The sequence below is a fragment of the Brachyhypopomus gauderio genome, chromosome 9 (genome assembly GCF_052324685.1).
Source record: "Brachyhypopomus gauderio isolate BG-103 chromosome 9, BGAUD_0.2, whole genome shotgun sequence".
In the NCBI taxonomy this organism is placed as follows: domain Eukaryota; kingdom Metazoa; phylum Chordata; class Actinopteri; order Gymnotiformes; family Hypopomidae; genus Brachyhypopomus; species Brachyhypopomus gauderio.
Genome location: NC_135219.1, coordinates 12,026,253 through 12,043,630, shown reverse-complemented (window position 1 = coordinate 12,043,630; position 17,378 = coordinate 12,026,253). Strand labels below are relative to the sequence as shown.

General features: G+C 45.7%; 1 protein-coding gene across 2 annotated transcripts in view; it reads left to right on the top strand.

Annotated features, from left to right (window-relative positions):
• ipo13b (importin 13b) overlaps positions 1–17,378 on the top strand; it is a 37,224-nt gene that overhangs the window by 18,487 nt on the left and 1,359 nt on the right. The window contains exons 4-20 of one of the 2 annotated variants that reach the window (XM_077017188.1): positions 2,164–2,304; positions 2,762–2,903; positions 3,647–3,813; positions 4,426–4,546; positions 4,724–4,871; positions 5,115–5,296; positions 5,438–5,464; positions 5,781–5,915; positions 8,818–8,967; positions 9,341–9,421; positions 9,675–9,812; positions 10,605–10,701; positions 11,699–11,751; positions 13,271–13,337; positions 13,489–13,547; positions 16,871–16,960; positions 17,058–17,239. In XM_077017188.1, the coding sequence (XP_076873303.1) occupies positions 2,164–2,304; positions 2,762–2,903; positions 3,647–3,813; positions 4,426–4,546; positions 4,724–4,871; positions 5,115–5,296; positions 5,438–5,464; positions 5,781–5,915; positions 8,818–8,967; positions 9,341–9,421; positions 9,675–9,812; positions 10,605–10,701; positions 11,699–11,751; positions 13,271–13,337; positions 13,489–13,547; positions 16,871–16,960; positions 17,058–17,239 (1,980 nt within the window). Of the gene's footprint in view, positions 1–2,163; positions 2,305–2,761; positions 2,904–3,646; positions 3,814–4,425; positions 4,547–4,723; positions 4,872–5,114; positions 5,297–5,437; positions 5,465–5,780; positions 5,916–8,817; positions 8,968–9,340; positions 9,422–9,674; positions 9,813–10,604; positions 10,702–11,698; positions 11,752–13,270; positions 13,338–13,488; positions 13,548–16,870; positions 16,961–17,057; positions 17,240–17,378 lie in introns of those variants that run through there. The other variant, XR_013133205.1, reaches the window with a different exon arrangement.

Below are 17,378 nucleotides of genomic sequence, written 5' to 3'. Positions count from 1 at the left end.
TCAGTATGGGCTCGCTATCAGTTTTTTTTGTCTCTAAATGTACCTTATTATTATTTTTTTAATGCTCCCAAAAGGTTGTTAATTGGGTTTCTAAAGGCCAGGCTTGTCAGTTGTGCACCGTCCTCTCCCGTTCAACCCCACCTGGTTCCGCCCTCCTGTTCTCACTTCATTCTGTTGGTCTCGGTCTCCCCCTTTATGCCCCTCCCCCTTTACCCAGCTGTCCCTCGCTACCGTCTCGCTCACTGTTTAAACACATTACAATCAAGTGACTTGGGAGGATGCTATTGGACCGAGTGCATCTTGTTGCCAGGCAACTCATTTTATCTGTCTCCTGGCGGCTGAGGGTAATTGCAGGGTTTTGGGGGAGAAGGGAGGGGGTGAGAGAGAGAGAGAGAGAGAGAGAGAGAGAGAGAGAGAGAGGGAGAGAGAGAGAGGTGCTGAGCATGTGTGAGCAGACAGCATGATGTGTGTGGGGTCACTGCAAGATCTGTCAGATCTTCTCCTCGAGCTTCCCTCAGGAAAATCAGGAGGAGAGAGCTGGGATGATGGAACTCCAAGACCAGTGAAGATCTCCTCAGAGTCTCCTCCTCTCCTTCTCTGTCCTCAGACAAGACAGCAACCACTTTCTCTTCATCGAAATCTCTGAGCACCCAAATGGCTAATATCATCATTCTGCTAAGACTGCATCAAAATGGCAGCCATTTGCTCTGGGTTTTCATCAGAATCTTAGATGTTGTGGGGACATGGAAGCCTGCAGGTGTGAAGGAAAAAGTCAAAGACTTTTTTCTGGGTTTATTATTTTAAGAAAAAAAAGAGCATATGCATATATATGTAGTGCCGGAAGTTACTTTAGTGTTTGAACGCTGCAGCCACTCTGTGGCTCTCGTGCGTGTCCGAACGTCCTAAAGATGCTTGGCTGCCGGTCGAGGGATGAGAGGAGGCGGGACTGACCAAGTAGAGGCGGAGCTTGTCAGAAATGAGTGACGGCCAAGCCTCCTCTAGAGTTCAGCATCCTCCTCTTTCACCGCCCTTTGCAACCCGTCTCTCTGAATGTGTTCGGTCAGAGGTGATGTAGATCATGAAGGCGTGAGCTGTCCTTCCTCATGTACCTCCTGGCCTCATCGGTGTGTTGTAACGTTAGAATATAATTGGATATAATGATGCGCGATTAAGTGTAACCTGTCGGATTCAGAGGAGCAGTGGCCGTTTTTTATTTCTGCACACATTCATGAATGCTGCTGCTTTTTAATGTGTTGATGGTGAGGTGAAAAGCAGGTGAAGAGAAATCACCCTTTACACCGTCAGGGTTGGTTTTGGTCAGGGTCAGTTCTGATGATTTTGTGGAGTACACAACAAACGAGCGTGTGTTCTGAGAGTAGCAGTGGCAGTAAACAAAACCGCGTCTTTTCTGTGCGTCCTTTCGTTCATTAAAAATGCACGATCATGGACCCCCTCCATGGATCTCGTGGATTTATCTCGGGGCCGCTCAACTGAGGATGAATGCCCAAGCGTCTGGCCTAGCAGGTCTCCCGAGTAAACGCACGGCAGTGACGGAGACACTCTAAGGAATCCGTCGGGTTTTGGTGAAAAGACTTCATGGCAGCAGCGTCTTCTGTGGAGCTGGTGATGTTTCCCTTCAGTCTGCACCACGTTAACAGAACCCGGCTGTAAAGGGAGGCTGGAACATCAGAGGAACATGTGTGTTCAAAGAAGCAAGAGCTCTGAAGATGCAGATCACGGACTGCTCCAAAAAAGCAGAGTCCAGAATCTGCAGGGAGGCAGAAAAAAAAAAAGTAATTGATGGGAAGTTTGACTGGGAAGTTTGGGCAGCAATCGTAGTGAGTGAAGTATGTGGAGGGTGTTGAGAGGTTGAGGGTGTCGTGGAGAGAAAGAGACTCTCAATTCAAATACAAGCAGACTCTGGCCTTTTGTGCTTCTTTTGGAAAGGATGTTGGTGTGCTTTCACAAAATAGTTTAGAACAATGGTGTCTTTGACATTTGGTCCTAATAGTGACCCTTGAAGCACTCCAAAGAGTCCAAGATGTTTAAGTGCATTGAAAAAATCTTCAGCTAGCTGGAATGAATTACTGTATGGATTACTGACACGTGAGTTCTATGTAAGAAACAGGTAGAAGTTTGTTTTGTGGTGTTTTGCGTTTGCAGGTATGTGAACACCTTGCTGAAGCTGGTTCCACAGGTGCTACAACTGCAGGAGCAGCTACGAGAGGCTGTACAGAACGGAGACATGGAGACCTCACATGGGATTTGCCGAATCGCCGTTTCCCTGGGAGAGAACCACTCCAGGTACACACAGCTCGACGTACAGGCGGCTTCCTGCAGATATGACCAAAGGCCGATCCGTGTTTCAGTACCGAACATCTCGCCACATGCCGCTGTGAATGATAATGCCGTGTGACCCAGCCGCCGGACAGAGGGAGCTGCTTGTGGCAATGCCCGGATGACAGAACGTCTCCAGGCTCCTCCCTGCTACTCACGTTAAAGCTCTTCTGCAGCCTCTCCACAGAAACTTCTCACTGCATCGCACCTATGCAGCCCGTACGATGAACCCCACTTTAAAGGGCATAACTGCAATGTTTAAATAACAGCACAAACCAAATGGCAATAAATAGGCTGTTTTTTTTTGTTTGTTTGTTTTTTGTTTTGTTTTTTTACTGTTGTACTTTTTCAGCATGTTGTTTTGATTTTGGGAGTGTTAATGCGGTTTTATTTACGTTCCTTGTCCTTCTGGAACGTTCCTCAGGGCGCTGCTGGAACAGGTGGATCACTGGCAGACATTCCTGGCTCTGGTCAATATGATCATGTTCTGCACAGGCATTCCTGGCCACTACCCCGTCAACGAGACCACCAGCTCCCTAACGCTCACCTTCTGGTACACCCTGCAGGTATGTCACACCTGGCAACCTTCACTCTGTGTCCTCCACTCTACAGACCTTTGTTTGGGGTTTTTCCCCCCAGATTTGAAGCGTCCTCATTGCAGCACTGTACTAAGGTTTCGTCTGTCTGCTGTCCAGACTGTTTAATAATAAACTGGCCCAGTTCAGTGCTCAGTCTAGCTTTTATTTGAGAGCTTTGTACTTCACTCGTACACATTTACGTCTCTTATGCTATAGGTTCTCCCCTGAAGTGGAAGATTTCACCAAATTGTACTGGCTTTATTCATTTGCTGAAATTCTTCATAGTGTGTGTGTGTGTGTGTGTGTGTGTGTGTGTGTGTGTGTGATGTGTATAAATAGCTCGACCTTTATCATAAAGGTAATAGAGGCTGTTTATGAACGTTGAACTGCAGCTCTGATCACTCCACAACACTCTGCCCACTGCTCCTCTTTACAGTCTGTCTTCATGCGTGGGTGTCTTCATGCATCTACATATTGGTTCCCCAGCCATCTTGGCCTCTGTCTTCTCCCCCCCCCCCCCCCCCCCCCTCGTGTGGCCTCTACTCCCCCCTCGTGTGGCTCCTACTCCCCTCACTCCCTCCGGGGCCCCTAGCAACTCCAAAGGTCCAGCATTTCCTGGCCAGCTCAGCGTATTGTGTGGCGCGTCTGATCCGGTAGTTCACTGGTTTTGGTGAGTGTGCTGTGTGGGCAGCGTTGTAACCCGTCCGCACCTGCGGGTGTGTTCACGGCAGGATGACATCATGTCGTTCGAGGCGGAGAAGCAGGCCGTGTACCTACAGGTGTACCGGCCCGTCTACTTCCAGCTGGTGGACGTGTTGCTCCACAAAGCCCAGTTCCCCACGGACGAGGAGTACGCCTCCTGGACCTCCGATGAGAAGGAGCAGTTCAGGATCTACAGGTGGGTGGAGCTACACCAGTCCAGCCCCTTTCTCGTTCCTCATCCTTTATACATCATGGCCATGACCAGCTAACTTAAGTCCACGTCTGACATGATTGGCTCTTTTCTAAAGGAATATATACTCTTAGGTCTCCTTCAGAAACTGAAACGCAAAAGCAAAACAAACGGAAACATTTGAATTCTGAATGACTGGATTTCACCACATTTGGAGAAATAGATGCTTAACACCAACGCTGACCATTGCATCTGTGGACACTTCTGTGGTCCACATGTCACTGAAAACATGATGGAATTTGAGATGTTTTGTTGACCTAAATTGTGTGTGTATATGTGCGCTTGTGTGAGAGAGAGAAGTGGAGGCGTGTACAGGTGTGTGTGTTTTGTCAGTCCTCACTGGATGTGTCCGCCTTGGACTGCTGTAAAAACTACGATGATACTTATTTCACTTGGCAGGTTTTTTTTTTTTTTTTTTTTTTTTTTGCGCAGACTTTTTTGAATTACACTAGAGCTGGTGACAGATGCCATCTAGACGGTACTGACTTACAGATCTGAATGGGTTTGGAGGGAGAGAGACAGAACTCTGATCTGGTTCACCTTCACACTCTGTTCTAGGGTGGACATATCAGACACACTCATGTACGTGTATGAAATGCTGGGAGCCGAGTTGCTTAGTAACTTGTATGACAAGCTAGGCAGACTGCTTACCAACGCAGAACAACCGACGTCCTGGCAGGTCAGCACACACACACACACACACACACACACATACACACACACAAATGCAAAGATGAGCTTTCTTATCTTCTTGATTAACATTTGATTGCATCTTTATTATTCTTATTTTTTTATGAAACAGACATGTTGTTCATGGCCTGTTTGTGTTTGCTTTGTGTTTGTTTGTTTATCCCAGCACACAGAGGCACTGCTTTATGGGTTCCAGTCCATAGCGGAGACGATAGATGTGAACTACTCTGATGTCATTCCTGGACTGATAGGCCTCATTCCGCGAATCAACATCAACAACGTTCAGCTTGCAGACACGGTCATGTTCACTATAGGTCCGTTTGAATGCTTTAAAGGTTACTGGTGCAGTCGTCTTGCATATGTGGTTGTAGGTTGCCTGTCCAGAAACTGACAACATGATGATTCATGTTGCATCGTTATACTCGTCTTTTTACACTTTGCTGTTTTTATAGTTTTCTTTCTACCCTCCCTTCCCCTCTTTGTATCCCTCCCTCTCCCCTCTCTCCTTCTCTCCCTCCCTCCCTCTCTCTCTCCCTCCCTCCCTCCTCCACCTGAAGGTGCGCTGGCTGAGTGGTTAGCCGATCACCCAGTCATGCTGAGCAGTGTGCTCCCGCTGGTTCTGCAGGCCCTGGGCAACCCCGACCTCTCCGTGTCCAGCGTCTCCACCCTGAAGAAGATCTGTCGCGAGTGCAAATACGACCTTCCCCCCTACGCCACCAACATCGTCGCCGTGTCCCAGGTAACCCGCTGGCCTCCTCACAGTGGGGTGGTTCTGTGGTAACGGGCGACCCCATGTGTAGTGGGCAAGTCCTCCCCTCCCAACGTCTGTGGGCTAACGTCTGTCCTCTTCCTCTCCCCCCCCCCCTCCTCTCTGCTGCAGGAAGTGCTCATTAAGCAGATCCACAAGGTCAGTCTGGTCTTTATTTCCTTCACAAATCTAGAGTGCTGTTGGGTGCTTGGGTAGAGGACACAGAAATAGCCACTCCACTCCATTACCACAGTGGATAATGTCCACACGCTTCTAACAGATCAGCACTTAAAAAATCTGTTACGTACTTTCGAAAATAAACAATATATTTGAGGTCTACTCTGTTGTTTAAAAATATGCTCTATAAAATGCATGATTTTAATAAGATATGGGTAGAAAACCGTAAACCCCTTTTAGTATAGCAACCTTTCTCTCGTTCTCTCCCCCCCCCCACCCCCCCTTCCCCCCCCCGTAGACGAGTCAGTGTATGTGGTTGATGCAGGCTCTGGGCTTTCTGCTCTCCGCTCTGCCGGTGGAGGATATTCTGAGGAACCTGCATTCTCTCATCACCCCCTACATCCAGCAGCTGGAGAAACTAGCAGACGAGACGGTAAGGGCCCCTCGCCCCCCAGCCGCCAGACAGACGGGCTGTAGCCACGGAGATGGTGTGTCCCTGAGGACACACCTGTGGATTCTGTTACACTCGCTTTGTTATATGTCCTACGTGTCCCTCGGTGGCATCTTTCCTCTGGACTCTTTAGGAAATCTTCTTTTCTCCTGTTGTATGTTTGGTCTGATTATACCAGTATCAGTGGGTCCTGGTTAAGAGTCCATCAGTGAGTTCTTTTTTCTAATTTCATGTCAGACTATAAAAAAGCGTGGTCTAAAATAATCAAGGTTTGAATTACAGTTCATTCAAACCTCTGGTGACATCAAACCAGGTAACATTAAGGACCTGCTTGATGTTTACTGGGGCTTTGTCTGGTGTCATCGTCTGCCAGCCTGTGTGTGTGTGTGTGTGGTTTCTCTGACTCCCATCTTGGCCATGCTCCACGTAAACAGACTCTGTGTGTGCGTATGGAGTGTTGTCCTGGAACAGTTCTCAGTGGGGCCAGATTGGCATTTCAGTGGAGTCCGGAAGAAGTGCCACAGGACTAATGAATCTAACGCACACCCATGCACCCACGCACAGGCCCGGCCCTGTGTTGCTGATACGAGGTGTTTTCCTTGTTTGTACATGTACGTTTGATTGTATTTTGGGCTCCATACTGTGACATAAGATACGAAGTGCGTGTGATGATGCAGTGCATTAACATTGACAGAGGGGAGGTGTGTGTGTGTGTGTGTGTGTGTGTGTGTGTGTGTGTGTGTGTGTGTGTGTGTGTGTGTGTGTGTGTGTGTGTGTGTGTGTGTGTGTGCGCACTAGATTCCAGAGAATTGGGTTAGTCTACTGGACCTTTGTGAACGGTAGACACTCCTAGCAAGAGTGAGAGAGACTTTCTCTCTTCAGATGTCACTCCATGTGTGTACTGTGATTCTTAGGCAGTCATGGTGGGGTGTAGAATGTATGCCCACCAACCCGGAATAGCTCACAGATTGTTCCCTGCACAAAGACTGCTACGCAAGTGCACCAGTGGGTCAACAAGGATGTATTCCTTCAGAGAGAAAGACACACTGATCAGAGAAATTCCTCCCAAAATCACATATGCGCACACACACAAGCATCTCCAAGGCACAAATACATGGGCACAAAACACGTACAGCCAGGGATAGTTTTTTAGTCAGACATGATCCTCCTCTTGCTCTCAGAGCAGACGGACACTAACACCCCCCCCCCCCCCCCAGACATTAGTTATTAATAGTTAAAACAAAGCTGTCCCCTCTTGTCCTGTTTATTTATGAACCACCAGTTCAGGAAATGTCATAACATACGATGGGTTCATCTCCTCACATTCTCTCTCTCCCTCCCTCCCTCTCCCTCTCCCTCCCTCTCTCTCTCTCTCTTCCTATCCCTCCCTCTCTTCCTCTCCTGCTGACTCTCACTCACGCAAGTGCAGTTTCCTTCCATGACTGCCCAACAAGAGCTTGCTCTAGGAATCTGATGTAATGCCTTCTTCTCAAAGGCCAAACACTGACCCCTAGTGGTGAATGGAACAGTAGCTTGAAGATATTTTTAGGAGCTGCATGGGAGTCTGGAACATCATTAAATGATGTAATCATAGCGGCCTTGAACAAGAGCAGTGACTGTTCAAGGGGTGTATGTGTGCCAGCTGACTCGTGTTATTTATAGCTTTATAAAATCCTTGCAGTTAAATATAGCATAATGTAACATGGCTTTTGCAAAGGGCTTGTGTTCAGAATTACTTATTTTTGTCTTTGTTTTGATATCATATGTTACAATTGAATTATAAATCTGTTCTGTGTAATAAAAGCAAGTCCATACCCTCCTAACAGGGGATTTGTATCTGCCTAACCAGAGGGTCTGGGGTGGTAACCACAGGCTCTGGGGTGGTAACCACAGGGTCTGGGGTCCTGGTTCACTGCTCTGAGGCCGTGTTTACTGATCCCGGGATTTGTATGATGTCTTTAGGGACAGGGGACACTTTCATGTCTTCCTTTCCATTGACTGTTGTCATGGCACTATCAGCAATGATTAGACCCTGGTGGTTGTTGCAGGACTCTTTAATTAGAACTGCTGTTCCTCTGAGCTCTGCTCCAGGATTCCCTTGTTTCTCACCCTACCCACACCCCCCTTCTGGTTGTTCCCCTAACCCTCTCATTGGATGTCCCCCAAACCCTCTCATTGGATGTCCCCCAAACCCTCTCATTGGATGTCCCCCTAACCCTCTCATTGGATGTCCCCCTAACCCTCTCATTGGTTGTTCCCCTAACCCTCTCATTGGTTGTTCCCCTAACCCTCTCATTGGTTGTTCCCCCAATCCTATCATTGGTTGTTCCCCTAACCCTCTCATTGGTTGTTCCCCTAACCCTCTCATTGGTTGTTCCCCTAACCCTCTCGTTGGATGTTCTCCTAACCCTCTCATTGGTTGTTCCCCTAACCCTCTCATTGGTTGTTCCCCTAACCCTCTCGTTGGTTGTTCCCCTAACCCTCTCGTTGGTTGTTCCCCTAACCCTCTCGTTGGTTGTTCCCCTAACCCTCTCGTTGGTTGTTCCCCTAACCCTCTCATTGGTTGTTCTCCTAACCCTCTCATTGGTTGTTCCCCTAACCCTCTCGTTGGTTGTTCCCCTAACCCTCTCGTTGGTTGTTCCCCTAGCCCTCTCGTTGGTTGTTCTCCTAACCCTCTCATTGGTTGTTCCCCTAAGCCTCTCATTGGTTGTCTTTTTAAATGCCAGGTCAGCTGACTCAGCTAATTTATTCTCTGTCTTGTCTGGTTCTGTAAACAATTCTTATTCTTCTGTTTAGCACTTTTCACTTAACAATATAAAAATAACACTGCTTAAGTCACATTATCTTTTGTTTTCTCTCTCCCTCTCCCTCTCTCTCTTTGCAGCCTAACCCGTCTAATAAACTGGCTATCATCCATATTCTGGGGCTGCTCTCGAACCTCTTCACCACTCTTGACATCACCAAGCAGGAGGAGGAGTCTGGGGAGAGTGCTCCGCCCATCAAATCACCCTCACCCCAAACGGGTCCCAACCCAGTGAGTACTCTTCCCGTTTAAGCGACGGCACGGGTCTTTAAGCTAACTTGTCTTCTTTCTGAAGCCTGCAGTTTAAGAATTACTCTTCTGTACTTGCTGGACATGAAATATTTCTACTGTACTGTCGTTACGATTTCAAGAATGAATGTGTTAGTGGCTTTCATCTCGTTGTTTCTTGTGTGATAGTGTAGAAGACACAGTTCCATGTGGTGTGGTGGAGTGTTTCTATGGTGATATGAGACTTTCTTTGGTGGTTTGAGAATATCTGTGGGTGTAGGGCCAAAATGTGTCCTAAAACATTTAGCTAATACTGACTATGAAATGAGACACCACTGAGATTTGGTCACTGTGCGTGTGTGTGTGTGTTTTTCAGGTGGTGGTGGTGTTACAGCAGGTCTTTGCCCTCATTCAGACCGTCCTCAGTAAATGGCTGAACGACTCCCAAGTGGTAGAGGTAGGGTCTAAACACTCACCCTCCTTCGGCCATTTCTAGACGTCTCCGATGCCGTTTTACATGTGCGTCCTGTTTCATAAGCTCATCTGATGCTCCAGTCGATGCAGGTTTTGATGTTTGGTTCCTCTGATATCTTCCTTGCTTAGTTCGGGTTTGTTGCATTAACGGAAACATAGTTGTTAGTCCTATAGTGAGACGTCATTAATGACAATGTGACGATTGTTAAGCACCGGACTCTCCCCTCCCCCTCTAGGCTGTGTGCGCAATCTTTGAGAAGTCAGTGAAGACCTTGCTTCATGACTTTGCCCCTATGGTGTCCCAGCTGAGTGAGATGTTGGGACAGATGTACAGTACTATTCCCCAGGCTTCTGCACTGGACCTGACACGACAGGTACACACACACACACACACACACACACACACACACACACACACACACACATACACACACATACACACACATACACACATGCTCCGTTCCTGTGGAGGACTGGGATCACGTGTAAAAACATGGCATGCCTCTTAATCACTGCTGCATTAATGAAATGTATAGGTGTAGGGCAGGAGTGGCCAACCTGCGGCTCTTTGCCTGGTTTCATGCGGCTCCCCAGCCGGTCCGCGCTCACCTGCACTAACGGTCTGTGCCATGGCCTGGTTACCTCATCAGCTCTGAGGGCGACACACTGCTACACCTTCGTGCTGCATGGTTTGTTTACAAGCCTAACGAGCCGCTAATACTTTTAAAACCGGCGTAGTGGAAAACACGCATTTGACTGTCTTCACACGCTCACACGAGTTATTAATTCGCCAACTACTGGCAATCGATCGATCGCGATATTATACTTCTTTTTTGCCCATTCAACCCCCTCCCTTCCGGTCAACAATCTACACTACACCCCCCCCCCCCAACAATTTACATGTCCCTGCATGATGTGGCTCTTTGCCGTAACACAGTAAAAAAAAGTAGCTCTTGGTCTCTGACGGGTTGGCCACCCCTGGTGTAGGGGGTTGTGAGGGTGTGTGTGTGTGTGTGTGTGTGTCTGTCTGTCTGTCTGTCTGTCTGGGCTCTGAGTGTAGGGGTTGTGTGTGTGTCTGTGTGTTTGGGGGTGTGTGGGCTCTGAGTGTAGGGGTTGTGAGGGTGTGTGTGTGTCATTTTGTCTCTCACTCAATGTTATGTCTCCAGATGTTGCACATATTTGCCAGTGAGACGGACCACTTCCCCCCCATTAAGGCCCTGTTTGAGCTGGTCACCTCCGTCACACTCACCATATTCCAGCAAGGTACGAACCTCCACCGTCCAAACGGCCGAGCTGCGCACATGCTCAGAACCTGTCTGCTTCAGGTTCCTGTGTTGCCAAGGGAAACAGTTATGTGTGCCTTAATTTAAATGTGCGATTAACACTGGTGAAAGCGAGATAAAACAGGTCTGAACCATCCAACTTGTACCACACACACACACACACGGCTGGTCAGCATCCTCTGCTCCTGTCTACCCTTTGCTTATTCTCCACCCCCTCTCTTCTGCTCTGCTTTATTTTTGCCACGTTGTTCATCTCCTAACAGACATGGTGTTTCTCTGTGCCTGATGACCCTCTTATCTGTAGCAGGTCCCCTGCTCTGGTTCTGCGGATGTGCCAATGGCCTCTCTTCCTTTCACTGTTGAACCTTTTTATATTTTGGGGGTTTTTTTGTGTGTGTGGGAGGGTTTGGGGGGTTAGGGGCGTGATGCGCGTCCTGTTTGGAGTGTGGGAACAGCTAGGGGAAGGGAGTCTAGGGCTAATCCTTGCCCAGCTCTCTGGGGTCATCCGAATCCACCAAGCCCTCAGGGGGATATTTGGGGAAGTGTGTGTGATTGAGTTAAGACCCAAAACAAATGTACAAGAGAGAATCCAAAATGAGAGAGAGTATGAACGCAAACACAGATGTCACGGTAGCACTGCCTCCTGGGGTCCCACTCCAAACCCACCTCGGTTCTTTTCCTTTGGTTCTGTTTTGGGTTTGGTTTCTCCTTCTGTTTGATCTGTTCTCCAGACTGACTCATGACTCTGGGTTTGTTTTTGGTTTGGCTTTTTGGAGAGTGTCTTTAGAGCCTCACATATCCCCCCCTCCCCCTCCCTCCTCCCCTCTCCCCTCACTTTGTCACACGTGCAATTATTTCAACGAGATCCTTTCTGTTGTATTTTCTTTCCACATGACTGTTCGATCTGTTCAGTTGCTGTTTGTATATATTCTTATTATTCTTATTATTTCTTAAGTTACATCTTTATTATATTTTAGGACCCAGGGATCATCCTGATATTGTTGATTCATTTATGCAGCTCCAAGCTCAGGTGTGTTTTTAGTTTCTTATTTCATTCACTTTGGGTTTCTGTCTCCTTCTCTCTCTTTCTCTTCTATCCTTCTTTTTCTTATTCTTTACTGTCCCTTTCTCTCCCTTTCTCTTTCTTTCTTATTGATTTTTAACGGTCTGTTGTGACCCTTATTTTGGCTGGGCTGTTAAAAATGACAGAGGGGCTTTATTGACTCGTCCCCTCCAATAGTCTTGAGTGTGATAAGTAGGGTCCCACCCCTCAGAAATGTGATTGGTCATTTCAGAGGACGACTGCCACCCCTGAATTATGCACTGGGTGAACTGTGAGTTTGGGTTAGTTTCAAAAGTATCTGGAAACCCATACCATAACTATACTACTGTACAGCAATTCCCTAGTGATATGAGTGTCTAGGAAACCTCAGTAATATCAGTAGAGCCCGACAACACATTGCAAAGGAGTAACATCTGAATGTTTCAGTATTAGTATTTTAGTACAGTGCATGTCCGTGTATGTATGGCTTGAGAGACCTGAGGCTCTGTGCTAAAAGAACAGGTTGTTTTGTCATGATTTTGGTAAAATTAGAAAAAGTAGAACCTTCATATTTATGGATCTGACCTTGAATTGTTTTCTCCCTGGTTGATGGGCTCAATCAGAAATTAACATTGGTTAATTCATATTTTCATAATGTTTTCTTTATCATTGCTGGCATATCAACAAAAAGACATTAATTCTATATAGACATATAAATGTGTCTTTATAAAGCGATGAATAATAGAGAAGAATTAGTTAATTATTTGTTAATAAAATTTTTAAGAACTGAACAATTTAGGTCAAAATGGAAAGAAACCGTTGTGGTGACCTGATCTGGGTTCGAGGCCCAGAAGCCCCTTCTAGGATCAGGCCAGCCCCAAAAAAACAAGATGCCAAAATTCATTAATATCCTAATGAATTCATTCCTCTCAATTGGCACCAGCTGGTTCCCATTGGGATTGATGCCCTTGGTTGCCATGACTCCTCTTGTTTGTGTCCTGGGCTCAGTTTCAAGCCCTCCCCTTTCTTTATTTCTTTCTTTCTTTCTCTCCTCTCTGTCCTCCTGTATCCTCTCTGTCCTCCTGTATCCTCTCTCCCTCCTTCAGTATCCTCTCATCCTTAATGAGTTCTTTAATGCATCAGTTGTCTTTATCCGTACATGTTACTTAGATTTCTGTTGCGTATTCAGTCCAACTGAGCAGTGAGAGTAGAGATCACAGTGAAAAATTAACCAAAAGTACAGCAAGAGATACAGGTCATACCACCTTTAGTTTGACCTAAGTTAAATTTCAATGTTTGATTTTTTGCAGTTGATTTCTTACTTACTGATCTGTTTGCATTGAATAAGTTCACTGTATGTTTGGTTGTTTTTGTTAGTTGGCATAGCATTAATTAGAGGAGAAGAGAGAGGTGATGAGGTTGGGGAGGGGAGTGGGCGTGTCTTGCGAGGTTCCAGAGGTGGAGCTTAAGCTGTATGCTGTGTTCATTGGCTGTGTCTGCTTCATAGGCTCTCAAACGGAAGCCCGATTTGTTCTTATCTGAGAATCTTGATGTGAAAGCAGTGTTCCACTGTGGTAAGTGACCGATCCTTCACGGGCCACACCAGAAGGACCACTCTGTCGTTCTCACAGGGTGATGCATCTATGGCAGAGTATCTTGTATACATGAACTAAAACTAATGTGATGCTAGTTTGAGGTTTGAACTTCCTTGTCCCCCGCGTACAGGTGTCCTGTCACTCAAGTTCCCAGAAGCCCCCACGGTCAAGTCTACCTGCCTCTTTTTTGTAAGTTAGTTGTTGCTGTGTTTGTAAGTTAAAGTGTTTGCCGTCTTGTGGCTGAGTCTGTGCTGGGATGGGTTGGAATTTTGGAGAACTGGTTCCAATACCTTGAAGAAAAACTCTGAATCAAGGCAGCCTACTCAGAGTTTGTCTTTCAGACCATCTCTGATACACAGTGATTGCACCACCACCATAGCCAGTGTTATTTATCTAGTCTTGCTGTCTTGCAATGTCCATACTCCCTCCTGCTAACATCTCGTATATATACTGCCTCTTTCATCTGCTGTTTATGCAAATTCTAACTAGGGTTGTCACGATACTAAGAATTACAACTTCGATACGATACTTTAAAAAATATTGAAATTCGATATCATTTTTGATACCAAAGTCAGATACTGTGCTCATTTCCGTTTTAAAACCTTTTAATTTTTTAAATAAACAAACAAATGAATATTGGATTTTGTTTCACAAATGTCAAATAAATAAAAGGTGTAGTCCCTACCACATTAAAACAAAAAAATTAATAATTGCACATTAATATAAATTAACATAAATAATAGTAGTGCACTCTGGAATTCACATTTAGAAGTCAAAAAAGGCTAGTGCAAAAAGTGTATTTTAAGTATACTTCAGTATTAGAGTTCAGTATTCATAGATGATTTATCCATTGTAGTACGATCACTCTTTTCTCCCTGTATGCTGTTGCACTTACATTCTTAAACCAAGAATATGACAAACATTTGCTAGGATACCATAATTTTGTATGCTGTAGTGATACTAGAAATGGGAATAATCACCAACCTCATGGAATTCTTTGCACAAATCTGCGTGTCGGTCCTTCAGGTGTTTGGCCAGATTCGTTGTGTTAAGCTAGGTTTATACTTTCATGAGTGACCATAGCGTGCGAGTCCGCACACCTCGCACAAACCTGCGTGAACGGGGGAAGCGTTCATACTTGCCGTGTAACATTCTTTGCAGTGTTGTCCGAAACGATATGTGGTATTATGAAGAAACACCTCTCAAAAACAGGGGAAGGAACATTTACCTGACGAATTTGTTGCTTTGTGTTTGAAAAGTGCTGGAATTTAGGCTAAAGTACTTGAAAATGCTTGAAACTGTAACTTAATTTCACAACAAATAGAACAGTGTGAATGAACAGTTCTCTTGCATTACATTAACAAATACGAGCCTCTTGTAATTCCAGGACGAAACATAAGATTGGGCGTTTTGAAAATAAACAACCATTAAATAATGTGATAAAAAAGCAAATTATTTCAAGTATATGTATACAGGGTTCGTACGGTCATGAAAAACCTGGAAAAGTTATGGAATTTGAAAATAGCAATTTCCAGGCCTGGATAAGTTTTGGAAAAAATAAAAATACTCAAATGTTTTGGAAAAGTCATGGAAATTTGCTTGACACAATAAATGTTTGTCGTTCTGATAACCGGAAGAAATATATATATAGCCTTTTTTTTCATTGTGCGGACCGCTAACGTAACTTCACACGTTAGTTCGCTGCGTTAGCGACGGACTCCAAACGGAGCTGTAGATTGTACTTTGACATGTAAATCAGCGTAATGCTGGTAAATGCCGATTCAACAATGGCTGCTTCAGTTGGACAAATACAAGCTGTGGTTTGAGAAAGACAAGGACACGTGCAAAATGTGCGGTTAACCAATCGGTTAACGATGGGGTTAGAGACTGAAAAGTCTGTCGTAAAGCAGTTTTCGTCGTTAAGCGTGACCCTAGATTTAGATACGCTTTAATCATAAATACAGTATAGAAAAAAACTGCGTGCGTACAACGCGAGAAAGAGCGATCGCGTTGTCGAGATGGGCTACGGTGGAGGCTGCGCTGCTTCAGCTTATCATACACTATACACCACTCCACTACACTCCACTGTGCTGCCACTGCACCTTCGCGCACCGCGCAAAATTACGAAAAGTCGGTCGTAACTCCAGTCCGTCGTTAACCAGACCCGTCGGTAAGCGGGGACTCACTTTTAGCCCGGATACGGCTTATAGCTACAACATTTTCCATTTAAAAAACTTTGTAGGTGCGACGTATATTGATATTGAAAATACGGTAAATGTTTATTTTTTCAATTAAACCACGTGGCTTTTCATTAATTTATGATATACTGTGGAATTTTGGCCTGGATTTTTTCTTATTTTTCATGTCTACACATATGTTTAGAGAATGTATAGTCATTGAAATTTGCCTGAAAGTCATGGAAAAGTCATGGAAATTAATTGTCAAAAAAGTGTATGAACCCTGTGTATAAATATTTAACTTAAGTTTAACGTGCTGGGAAATACTGAAATGGACCTTTAAAGTGACGTACAAGTGCTTGAATTCCACCTTGTAAAGGTGTATGAACCAGGGTTGCCAACTCTCACGCATTGAGCATGAGATACACGCATTTGTCTGTCTTCACACACTCACACGCCACACATCCGATTTCTCACGCCAAAAATAAAAATCTAGTTTACTTAACTCTGATTCATATCTATGATTCACGAGTTACTAGTTAACTGTGGCACCAACCACTGGCGATTGATCGATCGCGATATAATACTTAATTTGTGTCCAATTTACGGTCTCACCTCCCCCGTCAACAATTTACATTCTCCACCACCCCCCCAGGTTCAAATCTCACTGCAAGTGATCTTGAAAAGTTGCCAACCCTGGTATGAACCCTGCAAACGTTACTTGATTCTTTGCGCTGCGGCGCGGTGCGTGCAAAGTTACAAAATTCGAGAGATGCACAACCTTGCGAATCAACAGTGCGCGATGCCGCACGACCCTCGCGCCGTGTCAAGTATAAACCATGCTTTAGCGCCCTTTGTTGAAACGTTCCGAAAGCACTGCTTGCAAACTGGCTTGTTCATGTCTTACGGTTTTCCATTTGTATCTGCTTTGAATCCAAAATATTTCCACACAGCACTTCTGCTGCTTTCCTTGCTTATTAAGACGGGCAGCGAACACACTGCATTTGCTTTAGCAGCCATTTTAGCATTGCAAACTGTTTCTGTGCATTACGGTAGCTTGGGTGTGTCAAACAAAAGCGCATTTTATGTAAAAATAATCGATACTTAGAGAAACGAGTATTGTACCATTTCAGAATGTTCAGTATCGATATAACGATATATATTTTTTTGACGATACTAATTTTAACTCGCGCTGCAATCTCGATCCACTGACCACCCTACTGTTTGTCAAACTGTAATAAATTTCTATTACTCCATTTCTGTGACTCTCTTGTTAGCTTGTTGTTTAATTCCTGCTGTTGTCCTGCAGTTGATGTGTGTTTCTGTCCTGAGCAGACTGAGCTCCTCCCACACTGCGGAGACGTTCCGTCCGTGGGTCAGGTCGTACAGGAAGACGGCAAACTCTTACTGCTGGCCGTGCTGGAGGTCAGTGCATGGTGTCCTACTGTTGACATCTTGACCTAATCGCACCTGTGCCTGTAAGTGTTGAGGAGTAATGTGGGTGTGTGTGTGTGTGCGGCAGGCGATCGGCGGTCAGTCCTCCCGTAGCCTGATGGACCAATTTGCTGAGGTGCTGTTTGGTATGAACAAACACTGCTTCGGCCTGCTCACCCTTTGGCTGAAGGAGAGCCTGCAGTGTCCCGGTTTCCCCTCCACTCGCGTCTCCGACGAACAGAAGGACACCTTCAGCCAGCAGGTCCTCAGGTACCATACGTTGGCGAGGGTGCACACACGCACGCACACACACACACACACACACACACAGAACATTTTAAACGACACAGCTCAGGCCCACGAAGCCCCATTGAGTCCTTGTGATGTCATTTCTTTTTGTCTCTTAAGC